This window comes from Salminus brasiliensis, chromosome 2 (genome assembly GCF_030463535.1).
Source record: "Salminus brasiliensis chromosome 2, fSalBra1.hap2, whole genome shotgun sequence".
Taxonomy (NCBI): Eukaryota; Metazoa; Chordata; class Actinopteri; order Characiformes; family Bryconidae; genus Salminus; species Salminus brasiliensis.
Window position 1 is genome coordinate 4,572,884 of NC_132879.1, and position 22,996 is coordinate 4,595,879.

At 41.5% G+C, this 22,996-nt stretch overlaps 1 protein-coding gene across 3 annotated transcripts; it reads right to left on the minus strand.

Moving 5' to 3' along the window:
- Positions 1 to 5,238: 5,238 nt before the first annotated feature.
- On the minus strand, positions 5,239 to 19,467 carry pfkfb3 (6-phosphofructo-2-kinase/fructose-2,6-biphosphatase 3). 3 transcript variants are annotated; one of them, XM_072673519.1, is made up of 16 exons: positions 19,294 to 19,467; positions 15,916 to 16,044; positions 15,536 to 15,632; positions 15,348 to 15,414; positions 15,082 to 15,156; positions 14,912 to 14,968; positions 13,834 to 13,958; positions 13,513 to 13,720; positions 13,028 to 13,174; positions 12,828 to 12,932; positions 11,870 to 11,999; positions 11,717 to 11,779; positions 11,555 to 11,619; positions 11,281 to 11,460; positions 9,507 to 9,557; positions 5,239 to 7,216 (listed from the first exon to the last, which is right to left on the minus strand). In XM_072673519.1, exons 1-16 carry the CDS (start codon positions 19,373 to 19,375, stop codon positions 7,163 to 7,165), a joined length of 1,635 nt encoding a protein of 544 aa, XP_072529620.1. In that variant the 5' UTR covers positions 19,376 to 19,467; the 3' UTR covers positions 5,239 to 7,162. The 3 variants fall into 3 exon arrangements, with proteins under 3 accessions (XP_072529620.1, XP_072529621.1, XP_072529622.1); XM_072673521.1 differs by lacking the exon at positions 5,239 to 7,216 and adding an exon at positions 10,964 to 10,986 and having other exon boundaries at positions 9,503 to 9,557; XM_072673520.1 differs by lacking the exon at positions 9,507 to 9,557.
- Between the last annotated feature and the right edge of the window lie 3,529 nt (positions 19,468 to 22,996).

The window sequence follows — 22,996 nt, forward strand, 5'->3', positions numbered from 1 at the left end:
TATTACCTCAAGGCTAGATTACTGTAATGCACTACTGTCAGGTTGTTCCAGCAGGAACCTCAATAAACTTCAGCTGGTGCAAAATGCTGCAGCCAGGGTCCTTACTAAAACTAGAAAATTTTACCATTTATTAACATATAAAGCCCTACATGGCCTTGCTCCTGAGTACCTGCAGGATCTTATAGTATATTACGAACCATCAAGACTACTTAGATCTCAGGGTGCTGGCCTCTTACGCGTTCCCAAAATTCAGAAAACCTCAGCAGGGGGAAGAGCCTTTTCTTATAAAGCCCCCCAGCTCTGGAATAACCTTCCAGATAATGTTCGGGACTCAGACACAGTCTTAATCTTTAAATCTAAGCTGAAAACTTATATGTTTAGTTTAGCTTTTGGTAATTAATGTTTCTTAGATAAGGGCTGCAGGTCCAGGGGTTCGCGGACCCAGGGAATTGTAGTACACTGAGATGCTGGAGCTGTCGTCTCGCTGCTTACACGCGATCACTCAGGTTTGTTGACGGTGGAGCAGATAGATGCTGGTGTTCTCAGGGTACGCCCGTGTCCGTGTTACCTTCTGGCTCTCTCCTTTTAATTATGCTGTGATAATCAGACCTGCCGGAGTCATCAGACATACCCAGATGCTGATTCTCAACATTCTCTGCCCTCCATAAAATTCCTCTTAGAACTAACTTCTCTCTCTTTACCTTCCCCGAGTAAATGGCCACCCAGCCCGATCTGCAGGAAGATTGCCCGCTGAGGTCCCCTCTACCTGCATCTAACCAGCTGCCACCTACCAGTCCGGCCAGCGGGTCCCCCCCCAACCCGCCACCACCCATGGCTCACCCGCCAGCTGCTGCTGCCTGTTTGGTGGCCGTGCTGAAACCTAGATGGACTCGCGCCTGTCTGACACTATTAATATCACAACTATTAACTTTCTGTTGTATCTGCTTTGGTAATTTTTATCATTAATGTTTAAAACAGTCTGGCCATAGGAGGATGGGTCCCCCTTGTGAGCCTTGGTTCCTCCCAAGGTTTCTTCCTCCAGCTCTGAGGGAGTTTTTCCTTGCCACTGTCGCCGTTGGCTTGCTCACGGGGGTCTTTGACGCTTCATGTTATTCCTTCTTTCTTCTCTGTCTCTGTTCTTTATTAAGTACTAATTATGTAAAGCTGCTTTGTGACGACAACAGTTGTAAAAAGCGCTATACAAATAAATTTGACTTTTATTATTATTATTATTATTATTATTATAAACAAAAGCCTAAAGAACACAGTTCACAGTAGCCTTATAGTTTGGCCTGCATCATCAGTGATCTCTAATAGACTATCTTATGTGCTTTCTGACCCTGTATGATTTACTGTTATCCTTAAACATGGATTAAAGTACATTCAGGTGATTCAGGCATGACGTTTACACAGTGCTAATTGGTTGGGAACAGGTGTCCAGTAATCAAGTACAAATACTTCTTTACTTAAGTAGAAATGTTGGTTATCTAAACTTTACTGGAGCAATTTCTTATTTTTCTGACTTTTTACATCTACTTCTTACATTTTCACCCAATTATCTGAACTTTCTACTCCTTACTCCTTTATTGTTTTATTTCCCTTTGTTTTCATTCCGACCTCTCATCACAATAATAAAAAAAAACCCTCTCCAGATAAATCTCTCAATCCGGAAAGTGTGAGTCTGATCATGGTTGGATGAGAAGTATAAACATACACTATTCTGACTCCCAATTGGTTTGTAAGCGATCCATCGCACCTCCACACGTCCTGTCACTCTCCAGCGAGCTCACAGCAGACGTCTGTAGTCTAGTAGTGGCTAGTCTAGTGGGCAGTTTTCAGCTTAGATTTAAAGACTGAGACTGTGTCTGAGTCCCGAACATTATCTGGAAGGCTATTCCAGAGTTGGGGGGCTTCATAAGAAAAGGCTCTTCCCCCTGCTGAGGTTTTCTGAATTTTGGGAACTACTAAAAAACCAGCACCCTGAGATCTAAGTAGTCTTGATGGTTTATAATATCAAATCAAATCAAATCAAATCTTATTTGTCACATACATAGTAATACACAGTATAACTTGCAGTGAAATGCTTTTTTGACAGTCTGCCCACATCAAAGCTATTCAATAAATTTAACTAAATTTAAACTAAACCTTAACTTAATGAAATAAAGTGCAAAAAAATGAATAAATAAAATAAAAGTTACATTTAAGTTAAATTTAAGTAAAAAAAATTAAATATAAAAATATGAAAATATAGAAATATAGAAATATAAGAAGCAAAAAAAAATAATAATAATATTATGTCTTTTTAATATTTATATTATTAAAAAATATTATTATTAATATTATTATTAAATATTATTTACAAATTAATATTATACCTTATTAATATGTAATAAGATCCCGCAGGTCCTCAGGAGCGAGGCCATGTAGGGCCTTATATGTTAATAGAAGAATTTTGTAATCAATACGGAATTGAACTGGGAGCCAATGAAGTGCTGATAGAACTGGACTGATGTGGTCAAATTTTCTAGTTTTAGTAAGGACCCTGGCTGCAGCATTTTGCACCAGCTGAAGTTTATTGAGGTTCCTGCTGGAACAACCTGACAGTAGTGCATTACAGTAATCTAGCCTTGAGGTAATAAAAGCGTGTACTAGCTTTTCTGCGTCTTGTAGTGATAAGGAGTTTCTTAGTTTGGAGATGTTGCTAAGCTGCATAAAGGCTGTTCTACTAATATTGGCTATATGTTGCTCAAATGATAAATCTGAGTCGAATATGATGCCAAGATTTTAGCTGCTAGACCAGAAATTATGGAAAAATCAGCCAAGTCTAACATTAAGTCTGATAGTTTATTTCTAGAGTCTTTTAGACCTAACAGAAGAACTTCGCTTTTGTCACTGTTAAGAAGAAAGGAGGTTAAGTGACATCCAGAGTTTTATATCCTTTACACAGTCCTCCATTTTCTTTGATCTAAATTTATCGTCAGGTTTGGCTGATATATAGAGCTGTGTGTCATCTGCATAGAAATGGAAATTAACACCATGTCTGCTTATAACTGAGCCCAGTGGTAACATGTATAATGTAAATAATAGCCCCAGGTGACGGCCATGTTTGATTTAATAAGGAGGGTTGGATTTGTTCAATATTTTCTATTTTATTATCAAAGTAGTCAGTAAAACCAGCCCTACAAGCCCACAAATAGTGTACCTAAAGCTGCAGACCACCCCCTCTCCTGCCCCTTTATCACAATTTTAGAAGAATTAGAGGAATGTGCATCTCGTATATCTCTGCTACCAACAAAAATGCACTCTCTATTTCCATATGGTGAACATTTATTGTTTGTGAATAATTTAGCGCACATTATTACTTACCTTATAGGTGGCAAGTGTAGTAGTCATTTTTTAATTCAAGGTAGAACTGCACATACTATATATATTATATATATACTGTTTTTAGTATATGTGAAAAGTGAGTAGTAACACTGTTAAACCTAACCCCGCGGTGTGGAGGCCGTGCTTTAACTTGGTTAGCTCAATCAATAGGAGTCATTGGTCTGCTTCAAAACAGTGCTCTATTACGCCACCAAGAGGAGATTCAAACAATATAGGAGTGAATTCTGTGCCTTTTACACACAGACATACTTCAGACACACTTACCATGAGAAACGTTACTGAGAAAATGAGAAACGTTACTTCTATGGTATGAAAACAGTCTTCTGAAATATTAGGGTTAGTAGTGATGATGATGTGTATGTGGACGTGGATCTTGAAATGTCACTCAATCATTTTCACTTATGTATTTATACAGTGTATTTATAATTTGTATGTATATATATGTTTATATGGTATATATGGTGTGCTCAGGATCATTGTCCTGTTGCATGACCCAATTTCAGCCAAGCTTTAGCTGTGGAATAGATAGATAGGCCTCATATTTGACTCACATTTGCTGTATTGGTTTTTGCCAAACATGGCTCTGTACATAAAATATAATATATACATGTTTTTTTATTTATTCCTTTTACTTTCATGTGCCTTTCATTGTTTTTGATGTGAGCGCTATGGAGTTCGACCTGGTGAACAGTGGCTTTCTTGTTTGTGAACAAAGCCTGTGAAAACCCAATTAAATAAAAGAGAAAGAATCTTTAGAAATATGTCATAAATATGTCATATTACTGGGACAATTCCCAGAGAAGACCAAAAGCAGGATCAGCTTGAACTGTCTTGATCTTTAACTACATTATTCAAAAAAAAAAAAAAAAGGGGCTGCAAATGGTTTTTTGAGTGATACTGTAGAACCGAATTCTTCAAATCTGAACCTTGCAGTTCCAGTTCCTGGACTTTGAGATGCTTGGTAGATGTGGCACAACATGACCACTGATTATATCAGCTGTTTCTTAATTTCCAGCGATTACAAAATTCAGGACTGGAGCCTGGAATCAAGGTCCAGATTTGATGAACTGGGCCATAGAATCATAGAGTGTGATTAACCTTTTCAGCGGCCTAAAGGACCCTTAGTTCAGTTGAGGTGAAGTTTCTTCACACACTAATCTATCTGTCTGATTCATCACAGACATGATTCTTTACGGAACCAAAAGTGGTTCTCCTACCACAGCATCCCTCAATAAACCAGAGGAGTGTACCTGAAAAAAAAAAATCCATGCCATTTTACCCTGGGTTAGGCAGTGTTCCACTCACCCCTACTTTCATACACTGAATTTGCAATCGGGCCTGGCTTTACCGCCATGCAAAAGAGCTCTCACAGAATCTCTTATGCAAATACTTTTATCATTTCTTTATTAGTCTCGATCATTCCCTCGCCTCACTTCCCTGTTTACCTTCCAGTTAATAAACTATGCCCAGGTCACATGCTTGGAGTGACGCATGCATTAATTATTGCTTGTTGCATGTACCCAGGGATAAGACGAATGGCATGTGACCGAGGCTGATAGGCCGATAGACTGGCAGCCTAACAGTTTCGGGTGTGTTTTCTGTGAAGGAAACAAGGAAAGAGGAGGACTGGTAATGAGCTGGAAGGACAGAGCGTGTGTGTGTGTGTGTGAAGCTGGAATTAATGATGGTCAGTGTGTGGCTAAATAAAAACAGCTCGTGGGCCAGAGGCAGCAGCGTGGCTCAGTGGGATGGGAAAGTTACTGGCTCTGTCTGAACCATTTATGGGAAAAGGAAAGATGAGGAAATGAGTCCTGACTGTAGAAACAAATAAAGTCTTCAGGTTTCCTTCATATTTTTTTATTGGTCCAGCGAATACAAAAAAAGAAAGTGTCCATCTCTTATTGCACTGTTCCTCTTAAAAGGAAGCAGAACAGGCTGATTTGACGATATGGGAACCCAAAAGGTGCCTCGTACTCAAAACTCATACACACACTCTATATTAAAAATAAATAAATAGATACAGCATTACAAAATACAGAATTCAAGTATCATAAGCAAAAATAATTAGTTACTACAATTAGGAGAGTACACACTGAACCCTCAGCATGTTTAAGAAGCTGATCATTTTTGCCAAATCATGGCTTCCTAAAAAGTAATATAACATTCTGGTTAAATATATAAATATAAATATAAATATATACACCCAGCCATAACATTAACACCACTCACAGATCATGTGAAAACACTGGTTACATTATCTTCATCTACAGTGGCATCGGTCAAAGGGTTGGATATATTAGGCAGCAAGGGAACAGTCAGTTCTTGAAGGTGATTTGGTCAAGCACAGGAATCTGAACCACTGACAAGAACCAAAACTAGACAACTAGGTCAGAACATCTCCAAACCATCAAACAGGTCTTGTAGGGTCCCCAAATGGTATGCGGTGGTTCAGACATACTAAAAAGTGGTCCAAGAAAGGACAACCAGTGAACCACCGGCAGGGTCATGGGTGCTTGCCTACAGGACTTGGCTTAAAAGAGCTGCTGCTTATAGTAGTTCTGGTGCCAGATACCACAGGACCCTTGTGGAGTCCATGCCTTGACTGGTCAGATCTATTGTGGCGGAGCCAGGGAGACCTTCTCAATATTTTAGTTAGGTGGTGCTAAATGTTATGGCTGATTGGTGTGTGTGTTTATACTTATATATCCCAATTAAACTTGTGTTAAGAGTAGAGCAGGGTTACTGTTTTTGAACCTAGGAACAGTACAAATTCCAACTGTAAACATTTGGTTATATTTACGTCATCATCTCGATTGGTTTAATATGTGCCGAATTTTCTAGCACTCAATTCTAAGACGTTAGGAGGAGTAAAACAAGAGAGACGATTACATAAGAGATGCCGAACGTAGTGAAATCTTAGACGAGTACAGAAAAATAAAGCGTTGCTGGCTTGGAAAGCCGAAGCACTAGGCACTCCAGGGAATGCATTCATACATCGGGTAAAAAAACCTTCATTTTCTCTCAATCATCACAATAAACAAACAAATAAACAATCGATAAGTACTGCACAAATATAAACACCCTCAATTACAAAACACATCCGCACAAAACACTCATCATCATCACGGCCAATCACGTTCTCCTCAGCACGCCTTCATTACGCAACACACAAACAGTATAATCTCTCAGTGCATGACTCGCATCTCCAACCGACAACAATAAATATGGTGACAAACAGCCAGCAGCAGTGTATTATGGGAAGATAGGGGTGGTAGGAATTGGGATCATAAGTTACTAGGGTAATTAGTACTCTGTATATCAGCATGTGGCCCAATTTAAGGCATACAGAGAGTGCCTTGTGTACTAGAGTCAATCTTTGACGGTCTTTGGTGTGGCTCATTTCACGAGTTCACCTGGTCAGACCATGCGCCCGTGTGTGGCAACCAGAGGCATACCTGTAATGAACGGAGCATTAATTCCCACCACAGTGCTTCATTTCCCTTCATCCTGGCATTCCTCCCTCATTCTCTACATAAGGAGAACCCCTTTCTCACACCCAGCGGTGATCACCACACCGCCCCTCATAGAATCTCATTCCTTAATTCATTATTGGCTAAAACACAATGCCCAGGTAGCCACTCGGTGCCTACATCCTGTCCTTTTCAGGGGAACAGAAGAAGCTGAAGGGTCTTGGACTCTTCAGAAGGAGAACCTTCGCAGAAACAGCTTGGCGGCGAGGTCTCCTGTAGGAATCAGCAGATGCAGGGAAGCCGTCTCACTGGCAAAGCTGAGGGATGTCGTGGCTCTCTGAGGCACATCTTTTCAGGTTCTGCACAAGGAGGACAGAGATTTGAAGGGTGATTAGACGTCTGATAAAGATCTAAGCAGCCATCAGACACACATACACTCATAACAGTCAAGGTGTTCAAATGGTGTCTATGAGAGATGCCATAGAAGAACAACTCAAGGTTCTATAAAGATGTAATAGAGATGGACAAAAGTACTGGGACACTTGCTGCTCTTGTAGTTCCTGTAGAGAAGGAGAAACAAGACAAGTAGTATGTGTGCATTTGCACATCTGTGACAGCTTAACACAGGTTACAGCTTAAAGTAGCTGTACACATTCATTTAAAGGGGTGTCCACAAACATTTGGACATATAGTGGTGTATCTTACTAAACATGGTTCTTCTATGGCATCCCTCAAAGTACCATTTGAAGCCCCCTTTTTTTTTTGAAGAGTGAAGAAAATAAGAGCTGTATGTACATCCGTTGCACTGATTGTATACGGACACAACTCCGTCTTTTGACCCACATTAGACCCACATTTAAACCAAATAAACTGAATCCAATGGGGCTAATCTTTGTTTAAGGACTGGATTAGCTAGGCTAATCGTTTCTGCCACTGGAAACCAATAGAGAGAACAGAGCACACAGCTCTGCTGGCAGGACTCCCTATTTGCTAAACAAATTGGCCACAGGCTGAATCATCATGACGCTCAGAGTGTTCCTCCTCAGCAGAGAACTACTCCTCAGAGCTGCAACGCGAGCCACGGTAGAAGACTGATATACTGTCATTTCTGCACAAGCCGAATTCCTGTCCTTGCATAACACTTAGCTCCTGCATAGGTTTTCATTACGCACCCCTCCTCCTCCTCCTCGCTTTAACCTAAAATTTAATCTCCTGTGTGAGGTGACGTGAGGTAAGCGATTAAAAAAAAACCCTGTGTGTGTAACCAAAACCTTGAGCTGAGTGCTGAGCTGAATGCTCTGTTCAGGACAGAGATCAGGTCTCAGATGCCCTACTCTGCAGAAATGCCAGCAAATGCCAGCACTGATCTCCCTCCGGTCTTAGAAACCTGCTCACTTAAAGCTTGGTGGGAGACAAGTACACAGGATTTTGGGGTTTACATAATTATTAAAATTGATAGTACACACACACACACACACACACACACACACACATATATACACATATACACACATACACACATACACACATATATATATATATAAAAACATTTAAATGTTAATTGGTTTTGCAACGTGTTAAATTCATCTAATAAACACACACACACATATATAAATATAAAATATTCAAGAATAATGACCAAATATATGAAAAGTTTGTAATTATTACTTTGGATGGCAAAGTATACCCCTCAAACTCTCAATTTTAACAATAATGTGAGGCATATAAAGACAGTATTAGATTTCATAAAAATAGACAATTGGATTTTCTATATTGTTTGGATATATTTATAGAGTGTGGGAATTTTTATTATTTTATACACATAGTTTTGATTCAGTTAAACGATGCTTTAATGACATCTGTAGCAGTTCTCATTGTCTCACTTTTTAAACAGCTGGAACCATGCACTTTTAAAAACATGCATAAATTAGATGTTTAAGTGCAATTATACACATTTAAATTAAAAATAAAATAAATCATTTTAAAAAGGTAACGTTTAAATGCGACATTAGTTTTGCACACACCATTTGTAATCGTTCTAAATGGAAATGCACCAATTCTGCTTTTAGAGTGTGCAGTAGAGTGTCTCTGTAGAGGAAGTGAACTTATTTAAACTTAGAAAATCAAAATGGTCTCTACTGACCCAGGCTAATTTTAAATAAATAAATAAAAATGAATAAATAAAACCGTGATGTGAAATGAATCCGCTAATAAACCGTAATTATGCTTTAGAACGTGAAGTCGGACTCTGTTCAGGACTATGGGCAAAGGAATTCTAATGGTTTCTGATAAAATGTTATATTATATACAATTAATTTCTGAACTTAACTAATATTTTATACAATTTGACACCTGGATATCTCCGTTAAACAGTGCATTACAGACAAATCTGTGCCAATTATTAATAAATTAAATGATTTTAAACTGAAACAGGAAAAACCTCACACCCTTAAATCATCTAGACATTGTAGCACAGAGTTTAATCAGTAATGGTCCAGCATCCATTACAGTCATACTGTAATTCAAAAGGGTTTTCCCTCCAGTTAATAGAATTGCATTGTGGCTCATATTGTATAGCGGGGCCTAATATTGCATAGTGATTCCCACCCCTACTGTATAACACTACCTAACCAGAGGCTCCAATATTACCTCTGAAACAGCAGCACCGACATGACTTTCAGGTAGTGGAACACAGTGCGTCTTTAGGCATGCAGAACACAGACGAGACAAGAGGCAAGAGGACATGAACAGAAAAAAATTATTAGACAGCAAAGAAGACAGCAAAGAACTGGCACAGCCCACACACACACACACACACACACACACACACAAACACACACACTGCCGTCTTGCGTAACGTGTTATCAGTCACGGATGATGTGGACAAGCAAGAATTCCAGGAATTCTGGTTAAGCAAGTGATGCAATAGTGTGTGGGAAGGTGAAGTTATTCGAGTGCAACCACAATTCCTAAATTACACAGCAATTGTTAGCTGCCTGAAGTCAAATTAAAGTGATAGTTCGGTGAAAATCAAAGTTCCACAATTCCCCTTCCCCCAATGCAATCAGATCAGCTATGGCCTGTTTAGGGTCTGAAATGTGGTTCTTTAGTTTTACACTGGCGCTACCAGGCTAAAGCAGCTTACAAGTAATGGAAGATCATTTTCAACCAATGAGCATCACCTGCCTGAAGCTGCGCTGTTGTTAGGTCAGGTGTTACAGCCTTGTTTATTTGGTTCCAGACACTGTAAGATCACGGTTCTCTAAAAACATGCCCTACAGGACAGCACTACTCAAAGCTAGCAAAGCCATAAAACGCAACAGTGCCTTCAGGAGACTTTGGTGGTGCTGAAACTGGAGAGCAGCTCATCACCTCCAGACTCTGCTAGTTATGCGGGAATACGCATTACTATGGGAGCCAGGCAGAGTGACCGCGGCTCTTCCTGCGCCAGTGTCGGCAGAACAGGAGTTCAAACTCTGCAAAAGCCAGGGAGAGCAAACAAGGTTTCCATGCTAGGCTATAAGCTAATCCTAGCCGATGCTAGCGTTTACCAGTCTCAATCATCCGCCCCCTTAAAAAAAAAAAAAAAAAAAAAAAGAAAACACTGGACTACCTCAGCTAAGAGAGTAGAGTAAGACGAAACCAAGAAAAGCAAGTGGGGGCTAGGCTAAAAGCTAGCCAGCTACAATCTCTTCAGCTTGCCAACAGCACATCACTCTCAGTGGTAAAAATGTGCCATGCTATATAATATGTGGGTTCTGTGGGCAGACTGTGGTTACAACTGGTGCTGTAAACCAGTCAATCAGAGCAGGGTGGTAAATTCGCTTGTTTAAGCACTTTTTCATCCAAACCAAGACCCACACTCGCTATTTATGCATAAAACAATCTAAATTATTCAATAAATGCATTGTATAGCACTTTTAAACATAAATATAACATGGCGATCTTCAAGCATTGGGGTAGAAATTATGGAAATTTAATGGATAAGCCAACCTAGCCCTAAAGAACAGATTTCATTCTTTGGTCAACTGATCAAGCCATCTGAGCCGATCTAGGAGTTGCAAATAAATAAACGGACACGCTCGAAAGAGGACACAGATACTTACATACAAGCTTGGCCAAGGCAGTGCTGTAGCACAACGAGCATGAGAGGGAACAGTGAGAGTGAAAGGGAAGAGGGAAGAGAGACGGGAGAAGGTGATTGAGTGAGGAGAGTGGAATTAGGGCCTCCATGTCGCTGTGGTGAGCAGATTAGCTATGGTGAGTTAAAGCAGTAGAGGAACTGTGGAGCACACGGACACACACGGACACACACGGACACACACGGACACACACGGACACACACGGACACACACGGACACACACGGACACACACGGACACACACGGACATGTACACACATTTGGGAGTCCATGGCAGTGTACCTGTGTGGTCAGCGTGAGCGAGCTGTTCGTGCTGGCACAGAAGGTCAGTGGAGCTGGAGTGAGCTCAGGGATGGAAGGGTCATCCAGGGCATCGATACGAGGCTTCTTGGTGGGCTCATGGCTCGTCAGAGGAGTCACGCTGTTCCTCCTGATCAGGGTGCCTGGAACCCTCTTGATCTCCTACACAGAGATAGAGAGAGTGAGTGCAAATGAGAGAGAGACATGGACAGATTGGTTCATTTAACACACCATGTATGGAGAGTTGTGTTCCTACCTCAGGTCTGTCCCGGTGTGTGTTCACCGCTTCAACGTTCAGCGAGATGGACTCCACTTTGCACCCTGAAAGATCAGCGCAACACCTCACTGTTAGCACCTCTTACCTCCATGTCTGAGACTACTGCAGGTAAGCAGATGCTACTTGGGGCAAGTCTCTTACCATAGGCCACCGGGGTCAGCTTCAGCACAGTGTGGAGTGGACACTTGAGGTAGGGCATCTCATCTGCAACCAGAAGGTCAGAGATTCAGTCACATTAGAACTGCACTTGCAGAAATTAGGTGAGGCAGAGTCCGAAGGTCATGCAGATCTTACCAGCACTCTTATCTAGGAAGTAGGCAAGGAGGCAGCGCATGACAGCTTGGTGGCAGATGACCAGAACGTTTTCCTGCCTCTCCAGCTCCATGATCACAGGCTCCACCCGCTGCACCAGGTCTTGGTATGACTGGAGAAGAATGGGAAAACAAAAAGAACCGTTGTGAGGTCAGACATGCGCCCAATTTTTTCATGTGCCAGGATCCTGGTTCTTTAAAAGCATTGCAGGATGAATCTAGAATGGCTCCCCATTATCTGTATAGCTGGTAGAACATCCACCTTCTCACCGTATGAGAAAAAAATAAGGTGCTACAAAAAAGGGGTTCTTTGAGGGATCCCATAGAAGAACAAAGTTTGGTTCCACAAAGAACCATTGTTGAGATCTGGGCATGAAGCTGTGGGTACTTCTCACACACACTATATGTCCAAATGTTTGTGGACACTCCTTTTAAAGAATGCGCGCACATACACACAGCTTGTCTGGTGCCTGTGGAGAAGTATTTCCAATAGAATAGGACTCTCTGAAGCAGATAAACATGAACCTATTGGTACAAGGCATGGTTTTAAGAGGTATAAAGCCCCCCCAGCATTGAGCTGTGGAGCAGTGGAACTGTGCCATCTGGAATGATGGTGGGTGCACCATTCAAGGTGGGGTGGTGATCAAACATCCTGACCTCAATAACAACATGCTCGTCACTGAATGCAATCAAATCCTCACAGCAATGCTCCAATTTCAAAATCTAGTAGAAAGCTTCAACAAAAGCAGGAAAAACACCTGATTTCACAAAAAGCAACGAATAAGTAAGTGTCCTAATACTTTTGTCCATATCATTCATCTCTTTTACAGAAATGGTTCATCACTCAAAGAACCCTTTATAGCACCTTTATTTTTAAAAAGGGGGGGAAGGTGGGTGGGGGGGGGGGGGTGTGGATGCTGCGCGAAGGCAACGAGGCCTACCTCTCCAGTAGGGTAGCGGTAGTAGTACTTGTCCTGATCTCTCAGAGAGAACTCCTCAGGGTAGCGCTCCCTTACTTCTTCATAGGTCATCTCCTCACACACACCCTGTTGAAAAATATACAGGTTTATTTTTTTATTAGAGAAAGACAGAGGTTACAACCAGACTGACAGAAAGACAGCTGAAGGACAGTTGGACGTACTGCATCAATCTCATTGAGTGCCTTCCACTGCTCATAGGGCACGTCCAAGGCCTCGGCTGTCTGGATGCTTCGCCGCAGCTGGCTTGTCCACACCTTGAGGTCTTTGAGGTTCTGCTCCTCCACAAACTTGGCCAGAGCGCCGGCGAACTGCAGAAAGAGAGGCCACACAAAGGATCAGAACAAATTCAGTATCAGACAATACGGAGAGATCCAAGAAAGAATTTTAATCAAGACTTTAGTAATTAGAGGTTCAGACGGGTCTACAAAAACACTGTCCGTTTTTACCAATTTTCACTTTGACAAAATGCAAATCTGCCAGTTGGTCCAAATTTCATGTTCAACGGACCAATAGAAATGCTCCGAAATGACCTGGGATTATTTTTTTTTTTTTCCATTGACTTCCACTGAAAGTTATGAAGGTTATCCCTCATCCTGTAAAGTTGGCATTTTGAAGATACAAGGACGGACACAATAAGAGACCATACCTTTCTGCCTCGTGTAGAGAGGCCCGAGTCTCCACCCAGACGGCCCTGCAGGTTGTGCTGGCTCTCACCATGGCGACACAGGTAGATGGAGCGTGGCTGGACATGGATGTTCATCAGGTAGTAGACGATGCGGCTCTGGATGTGGTCCTGAATGCGGTTCACCAGGAATCTGCGGCCCACGTCAATCACCTTGATGAAGGAGAGATTCCTGAGGGGGGAGAGAGGACAGCTGTTATTCCCACTCTTTTATAGAACAAAAAAGGGCTCATTTAATGTTTTTCAAACAAGCTGTTTGTAAGATTATGGACTGTGGAGGAGTACCTGTCATAATCGTCTGGGTCGAGGGGCTGATAGTTCACCCTGTAACACTCAATTCTCTTCTGAAAGTCCTCCATGGCGTCGGTCTTGTTGCAGTCTTGGTAGTCAGGACAGGACACCTTCACTTCCTGTTAGTAAAGGAAGTTGTAAATGTGTAATCAGGAACAGATGTTTAGATTACACTAAATGGAGCACCAACCATCATTCCAGAGAACACCCACAGCTCAACGCTGGCAGGGCTTTATACCCCTGTAGCCCACGGCTGGCATTAGGCAGCAGAATTAGGCAGCAGCATGGTGCCAATAGGGTCATTAAGGTTTATCTGCTCTAGGGAGTCCTATTCTATTGGCAGTGCTTCTCTACAGGGACTAGACAAGCTGTGCATGTGTGCATGAATTTACGCATCTGCATTAGCAGCGGTTTCAACTCAGAGCAGCTGAAAGCCTTAATTAGAAGGGGTGTCCACAAATATTTGGACATAGTATATATAAACTGATTCATTCCTAATTCATTCCTGAAATTAATTCGATAAACAGGCTTTAAGTTGTAGCTTCAGACGTCACAGTATATGCTGTGGATGTCTGCTGTAAACACACGGCGGTAAAAGGCATGTATATAAACATTACTTTTAATTAATTCATTAAATAAATAAATGCGCTTTAAGTTTGGCTGTTGGTTGTAAACATACCACAGTAAAAGCTTGGCCATCAACTGACTGATTCTGAAATGTATTTAATAAACAGTATTTAGGTTGTATCTGACTTCCTAATTATTATACTATATTATATATATGCTACATACTCTGCAACTGCCCCTTTCAAAGTGCCCGCAGTAAAAGCACGGGAACAAGCTGATTTACTCTGCAATTCATTTAATAAACAGGCTCTAGGCTGCATCGTCTTTAGGCCATATCTTCTTCTGTATCTACTTTACTACACACACTCCGACTTCCCATTCTAAACACACCCCAGTACAAGCCTGGCCCTGAGCTGATTTACTCTGCAATGTGTTTAATAATCAGGCTTTAAGTTTAACTAAAGTACCACAGACCCGACTGCAAACGGCGAGTCAGTAAACATACCATGATGTTGGTAGCGATCACGTTTGGGTCCTCGCATATGGACTCGATGAAGAATATCTGCAAGGAAGAAAGATTTGGATTCAGTGGTGCTCAATCACAGCAGCTGCTCACGTCACCAGCTTTGCTTAAAAAAAAAAAAAAAAAAAAAAAAGCCTAATGAGACGTCCCACCTTGAAGCCGTTCTCAGCTCCGAAGTCCAGGATCATGTCTCTTCTGTCTCTGGTTGTGTTTGTGGCATCAAAAACCTGCCGACAGTGAAGCCAAGAGTAAGACTCAGGCCTTTGTGTTGATGTGTGGGAAGGCATGGAAAATACTGTAGTTATTAGAATCATGTAGTTTCAGTGTGTGTGTGTGTGTGTGTGTGTGTGTGTGTGTGTGTGTGTGTGTGTGTGTGTGTGTGTGTGTGTGTGCGTCACATCAGGGAGAAAATACTTACTGCAACTTGACCGCCCAACTCTGTGAGGTAAATCTTGACATCTCGGAGAGCAGCTAAGGCACACTGTCTGTAGGAAAGGACAGAGTCAGACAATAAATAATAATAATAATAATAATAATAATAATAATAATCTGTGAACTAAAAAAAAAAAAAAAAAAAAAAAACCTGTGGGTGTGGAAGTGACTTACTCTCTAATTTGTACTGCTTCCTTGTTGTCAGATTTGAAGAAATCATACGAGCTGTAGTGTTTAACCGCCTCTCTGCGATACTCCCCAACATTGAAGACTGGAAAAATAAACGCAGTCAGTGCAACAGGTCAGGGCAGGTCAGGGCATTTCCCTGGACCAAGAACCAAGGAGTTATTCAGTGTCCAGTATGAACTATATTCACTACCAGGTATGAACTAAATCAGAACCTACTACACATTATTCAGTATCCCGTATGAAATATGATCGTCTGTGGAATATACAGCATCCACTACAAATGTACTCAGTATCTCAGTATTGTTCAGTCTCTATGAACGCCTGCTCATCCTCTATGAACAATCGGACGTGGTATACAAATTTACCTTTGGTGGGCATGCCAACCCAGTTTAGGTAGCGCGTAAGCTTCCTTGAAATGTACGTTTTGCCTCTTGCAGGAAGGCCGACCATCACGATGACCGTAGGAGGGTTGGCCAAATGTGGGCCACCACCAGCTGCAAGAGAACATAGAGAGAGTAGTCAGCACAGCAACAGGGCCTGGATGCTAAAGGCTATACATTAGGACAATAAATAAATCTTCTCCCTCAGCATTCACAGCTGACCTCGTGGTTGTGGTGGCTGCCCAATGCTCTGGGTGTGTGTTTACAGCCATGGATGGGTTAAATTAGGATTTAGGATTACATTCAATGTTTAGTTGTATTCCTAAGAAAAGAACACATCTGATGGCATAGTGAAGCTCACGAGTCACTCTCTGCAGTTAGAAAACCCGAACTGGAGTGTGCGATAAAGTATAAGAGCGCCAGAAGTAAGTCAGACCCAGTCTTGGATGAATTCGGCTTCAATTGTGCATAAACTGTTAATCAGATGCTGCAACACAGCCCACTTCCCACTGCACGTGGCTCAGACGGCGCGTTTATGCACGCGTGTGTAAACTCCATTACCTTTCCCGCCCATCCCACTCTGCTCATCCCCTTTTTTTTCTGCCGAGCCCCCTGCCGTGAAGAATTAGGTCACCCTCACTCAGAGAGAGAGTGTGTGTGTGTGTGTGTGTGTGTGTGTGTGTGTGTGTGTGTGTGGGGCACTGGCAGTATGGGCACTGCAGGAATGAAGAGAGGAGCTTTTCTCTGTCCACCCCCCCTCCCTCTTTCCTGTCCCCTCGCTCCAGTGCCCATCCACGTGCCCCAGCGTCACGTGCCTCAGACGGGCCGTCGGCAGTTCCCTCAGCCACAAATCACTGACCAGCCAGCCATGCTGAAACCGGGTCACACAGACAGACAGACAGACAGACAGACAGAAACATGCAGGAATATCACTTCAGCAGCTCAGTGTGAAAGGGAGGGGCGATACTGCTGTAGAGAGAATGAGGGGTCCTACGTTGATACGTTCAGGGTTGTGACATCACAACATTCAGTTTTCAATGATACGGGGCCTTTAAGTGGGTCAGACTGACGCATATCGGTTATTAGACCCACAGTCTGCATAGAAGAGAGCCGGGCTTAATACTGGGTCAGTGTAAATAAGAGAGACTTCAAACAGCAAGCTACACACACACACACACACACACACACACACACACACACACACACACACACACACACACACACACACACACACACACACACACACATTCATACAGGTGTGAGGCTGCATTAGGCTGTGTGTGTCTCTCCATTCAGCACTCGAGGGTACATGAATGGAAAGCCTGAGCGCCAACCAACAGCCGGCGTAATCCGCTCTCCTTACGAGGACATCCTCAGGGGAGCCGTCCAGCCCCACACTCTGCTCAGTCAGCAGAAGCCGCCGCCGAGCTCCTTAACCTCCACGGCTCAGACAGACCACTGTCACTGACCCCTCGCACATATGCAGGCATAATGGAGCGTGGCTGTTAAATGATAACATAAGGGAACCTCATAGAGTCACAGACCTCCTGGAGCGCAACCTTTCCCCCTGAGCCAACTGATTACTGACTTTAAACAAACATCAGAGGTCCTTGATTGGCTGAATGGGGCAGGTTGGACTTAGGGTGGAATAGAAACCTGCAGGAAGGTAGCTCTCAAGGAGCTATACAGCGAACTGACTGGGGGAAAACCCATGAGATGGCCACAATGACCATTTGGGGTTGGGTAGGGCAGGGGGGAGGAACTGAGGGCCAGAGTCTAGGACAGTTGGTGTACTACCCTGCTCTAGCACCCTGACTAAACCTGGCAATTAACAGGCTGAACCAGGTGTGTTTGAGCAGGAAAAGTCCCACTCCTGGGCTGTTGATACAGTTGATTTTTCATTAAACATTTAGAAAATAATAATAATAATAAATAAATAAATAAATAAATAAATAAGAAAGAAAGGGAAAAAAAAAAAAAAAAAAAAAAAAACACAAGTAACTTTTTTTACTTAGCTAAATAAAGGTCATTCACTTTGCTATTACTTTGCTTTTAAGAGGACCTTTCACAAGCCTGTTGCTATGGCGACCACGTCACCCAGGCCGAGCACGACGCAGCTCACATCAACTGAATAGATGAAGAACTAAGTTTAATGGATTGAGGACAGCCCTGACCAAACACCGGGATCTTTAGAGCAAATAAAACACGATGGGTGACATTTAAAGAGCTAACAGACAGCTCAGTCTTAGACTATGTAAAGTTTAGAAAGCTGAGAAGTGGAATGAATAAATAAATAAATTAATTAATTAATTAATTAAAAAAATGAGTAAACCTTCATAAGTACTGACCGGCTGACCACAGCTAGAAGAAGCACCACACTGAGCCAGCACACAGGCACTTCCTCATATCTGCTGATATTGCTCATTTAACCCAACCATGTAAAACAACAGCAATTCTTATATTCACAAAAAAGTCTGATTGTCATTTTTGTAAAATAAAATTAAATAAATAAATAAATAAACAAAGACAAAAAATAAAAAAGTCAAACTTTGGTCTAAATCGTTACTTGTTGGTTTTTCTATGGTTTTGTAAATAATAATAAAATAATAATACTACAATAGAATTATGATTTTTCCTTTAACTAACATTTAGTACCATGGAGGAAACAATGACTGATTTAAATTAATGACTTAAATAAATTAACACATTTTTATGCAATTTCCATATTTTATTCACAAATTGTAATCAAAATATTTCATAATCTGTGACTTAATTTTTTTATTTAAAAAAATAAAGATAAATGATTAAAAAAAATTAGTATGATGAAGAAAAATGCCACAGAACTTTTGTTGAGTTAAAAAAAAAAAAAAAAAAACACCTCACCTTTTTGCATCAACAAATCTGAAATTTTATCAGGATATTTTGCATTTAGTATGATCAGGAATATATAATTTCATTGAATTAAAGCACCTGTTTCTTTTTTTATTGATTTATTAAAATGAAATTGTCACATTTTACATTTTTGGATTTTCTGTTGTTCTGCAGCCTGAAATATTCGACATGATAAATGTGGTTAAGGATTAAAACTCATTTTAGACATAAATCCATATTTAAAGAGATATTTTCAGATATTTGTGCTCAGGCAAGCCATCAGATACTGATTAGCTTATTCACACAAGAAAAGCACCTGGATGAGAGGGGAAACCGAGCAGCATCTCCTCTCCTCAGCCCAGGGCAGTGCAGGACAGCCCAGTGCAGGACAGCCCAGTGCAGGACAGCCCAGTGCAGGGCAGCCCAGTGCAGGACAGCCCAGTGCAGGGCAGCCCAGTGCAGGACAGCAGCGTTCAGAGGACACTGACTCACCTTTCCGTGGCATCGCAGGTTTGTCATCCTTTGAAGGGATCCAGATCTTTTGGATTTTGTTCTGGGTGAGTTCCCTCGTCATTCCTCGGTTTCGGAGTCGAAACAAAAGCTTCAGTAAGAAAGTCTAGAAATAACCGTCTCCCAAAAAGCCGCTACAGCGTGTCTCTGCTGCTGTCCCCGGACTGAGCGCTGCCGGGGTCCCACATGCTCGTTTTTAAACCCGGATAGCAACGTGACTCCCCGCTGACGTCAGGCGAGGCGCCGGCCGTGCACGAAGCGCCACCTGGCGGCCAGACTAAAAACCCAGCAGAAATCACCAAATAAATCACCAAACCTAAACCTTTCATTTCTCCACATTTACAGCGATGAATACTCACTCTGCTGGGCGCGTGCTTGCGTGCATTAATGCATCAAAAGGTTCAGCATTAAAGAAGCAATGTCTAATTTCAGTGTTACAGACTTCAGTCTGGTGAAGCCTCCACAGTCTGGTAGCGAGATGCTCGCCAGCTCACCAAGAGGGCATCCAAGCTGCCTACGTGCTGGAGGTCACTGCATCAGTGGGAAACCACAAGGGGGGGGGGGGGGGGGGGGCTCCTCAGGCATTCAGCATCAGTATGATGGACATCCCTGCTTTTAAAGCATCTAAGTAGAAATACTGAAGAAATGAGGATTTTTCGTGCCTTTACAACAAAGCAAAGCTTAGAAAAATGATCTGGGAAAAAAACGTAAACGCATTTTAATAAATAAAATAAATTAATAAACAAAATAATATATATATAATTTTTCTAAGCGTTTTCTGTGCACGTTATAAAAAAATATGGCGTCTGATTATACCTTTATATTATAATACACCTACCGTGAATTATTAATTATTCAGTAGTGCGCAATTAAAATATCCCAACACGAATATGAATATGAAAACAAGCAAAATTTAAAAAATATATTAAAAATTGAAATTAACTGCGAATATTGTCTAAATGAGTCAAGTGACTATGGTGGATAACTCCTAATAATACTGATAATATGATATGTTGATATTAGTAATAATAGTAATAATGTAATGAACGAGCTCGCGCCCGCACGTGTCACCCCGCACGTAGCACCGGATGACTCGGCGTCACCCTGAAGGACAGCCAAACGCACCCTGCTGTAAAAGAGCTATTACCTGCTGAGGATTAGTGACTCAGCTGCAGGAGAAAATACCCCAAAAAAGAGAGAGAGAGAGTATCTTGGGTTCTGAGTAACATTTAGCTAGAACTGGTATAGATACCAGTTCTAGCTAAATGTTACTCAGAACCCAGAGAGACGTGCAGCATCCACCTGCATAGGAAGTGAAGTGTGTCAGACTGTGTGAGACTGCTCTCCTCATGTTGGAGCTCAAGCTGTAAGGTGTGCGTGATGATCAGCACTAAATAATCGATCAAATGAAGTGTTCATGAGAGAAATATGAAGTTTGGGTGTCGTCTGAAAGGACATATTTGCTGCAGTTGCGTTTGTAAGAACATGTAGAGCCCAATTCAGAGACTCAGTGGGTTCGAGACTCCATCCCTGTCTGCATCGTCTGAGCACTGAGTCAGAGCCACGCAGCCCACACCTATCATTATCTACCTCTTCTACTGAACACATCTAAGAGACGGGGAGTGATGTGAACATGAAGAACTTCTCAAAGTGTTTCCCTCCTGCAGCCTCTTGTAAAAATAGACCCAGCAACAGTCAGTTCATGCTGAAACAAGTACTGGAATCTTCACATTCCCTCCATAGACAGACACACAGACAGACAGACAGGCAGACAGACAGACAGACAGGCAGACAGACAGACAGACAGGCAGGCAGGCAGGCAGGCAGGCAGGCAGGCAGGCAGGCAGATAGATAGACAGACTGACAGATAGACAGACAGACAGATACATAGATAGATAGATAGATAGATAGATAGATAGATAGATAGACAGACAGACAGAGACATACAGATAGACAGATAGACAGATAGATAGAGAGCTAGATAGAGATACAGACAGGCCGTCAGACAGACAGATAGATAGATAAATAGACACAGACAGATATACAGACATACATATAGACAGATAGACAGATAGATAGATAGATAGACAGAGATACAGACAGACCGTCAGACAGACAGATAGATAGATAAATAGACACAGACATATACAGACAGACAGATAGATAGACAGATAGATAGATAGATAGACAGACAGAGACATACATATAGACAGATAGATAGATAGATAGATAGATAGATAGACAGACAGAGATACAGACAGACCGTCAGACAGACAGATAGATAGATAAATAGACACAGACAGATATACAGACAGACAGATAGATAGACAGATAGATAGATAGATAGACAGACAGAGACATACATATAGACAGATAGATAGATAGTAGATAGATAGATAGATAGATAGATAGATAGACAGACAGATAGATAGATAGATAGATAGATAGATAGATAGATAGATAGACAGACAGATAGATAGATAGATAGATAGATAGTAGATAGATAGATAGATAGATAGATAGATAGACAGACAGATAGATAGATAGATAGATAGATAGATAGATAGATAGATAGACAGACAGATAGATAGATAGATAGATAGATAGTAGATAGATAGATAGATAGATAGATAGATAGACAGACAGATAGATAGATAGATAGATAGATAGATAGATAGATAGATAGATAGACAGACAGATAGATAGATAGATAGATAGATAGATAGACAGACTGATAGATAGATAGATAGATAGATAGACAGACAGATAGATATAATATATTTTTCAGCTGGATGAAATTTAAACACATTAATATTATACACTGGTACACACCGATCCAGCTCAGATCATGTCCGATTTCTAATGTCCAGACACAGGTCCTTTTGCCCGCAACGATGACCCACTTCTGCATGTCTGAACGAGGGGGTTGGGAGGCTTTTCTGGGTGGAGAAGGGTCAGGGGGTTGTGTGAATCCCGTTCTGATCGAATGAGCCTTTCACACACACATAATGAGGAATCCTTACACACACACACACACACACATACACACAGTGCAGCTGTGGCTCCATTCAACACATTTATCTTAACATATGCATTTATTATACACACACACACACACACAGACACACACACACACACGGGTCACCACTTGTATGTGAACTGCATTATATGACGGCCTAAAGGAACAAATGGAGTATAACTGCTGAGAGGTCCAGCTGCAACCTTTGAGGTGGTTGGTTAAAGTACCAGTGGCTGGTGATCCTGTGGTCAAGTTCCTTCATATTAGGCTCCGAGTCCGATCCCATGTTGGGTATCCGATAAAGAAAGAGAAGTAGGCCTAAAACTAGACAGAAGTGCTTAGATTCAACCACTGATTCCTCTAAGACCAGTGATTAATGTTAGAAGTGTTATCACTGGAAATCTAAATCTGCCATATTAATAATAATATCATTCGTGAAATGCAACAATGTTTTTTTACATTGTGCCCAAATTTAACGATAAATGGACCAACAGAAATGCTCCAAAATGACTTCCATTCAAAGTTTCTGAGGTTTTTTATCTTCTCCTGTAAATCTGCTGTTTTAGGTTTTTGTGTGACAGCAATAATAATAAAAAAATGATAATCATATATTATTAGTGATGGCTAAAGTAAGGGATCAATCTTGTCAGGGATGAGTGGAGCATC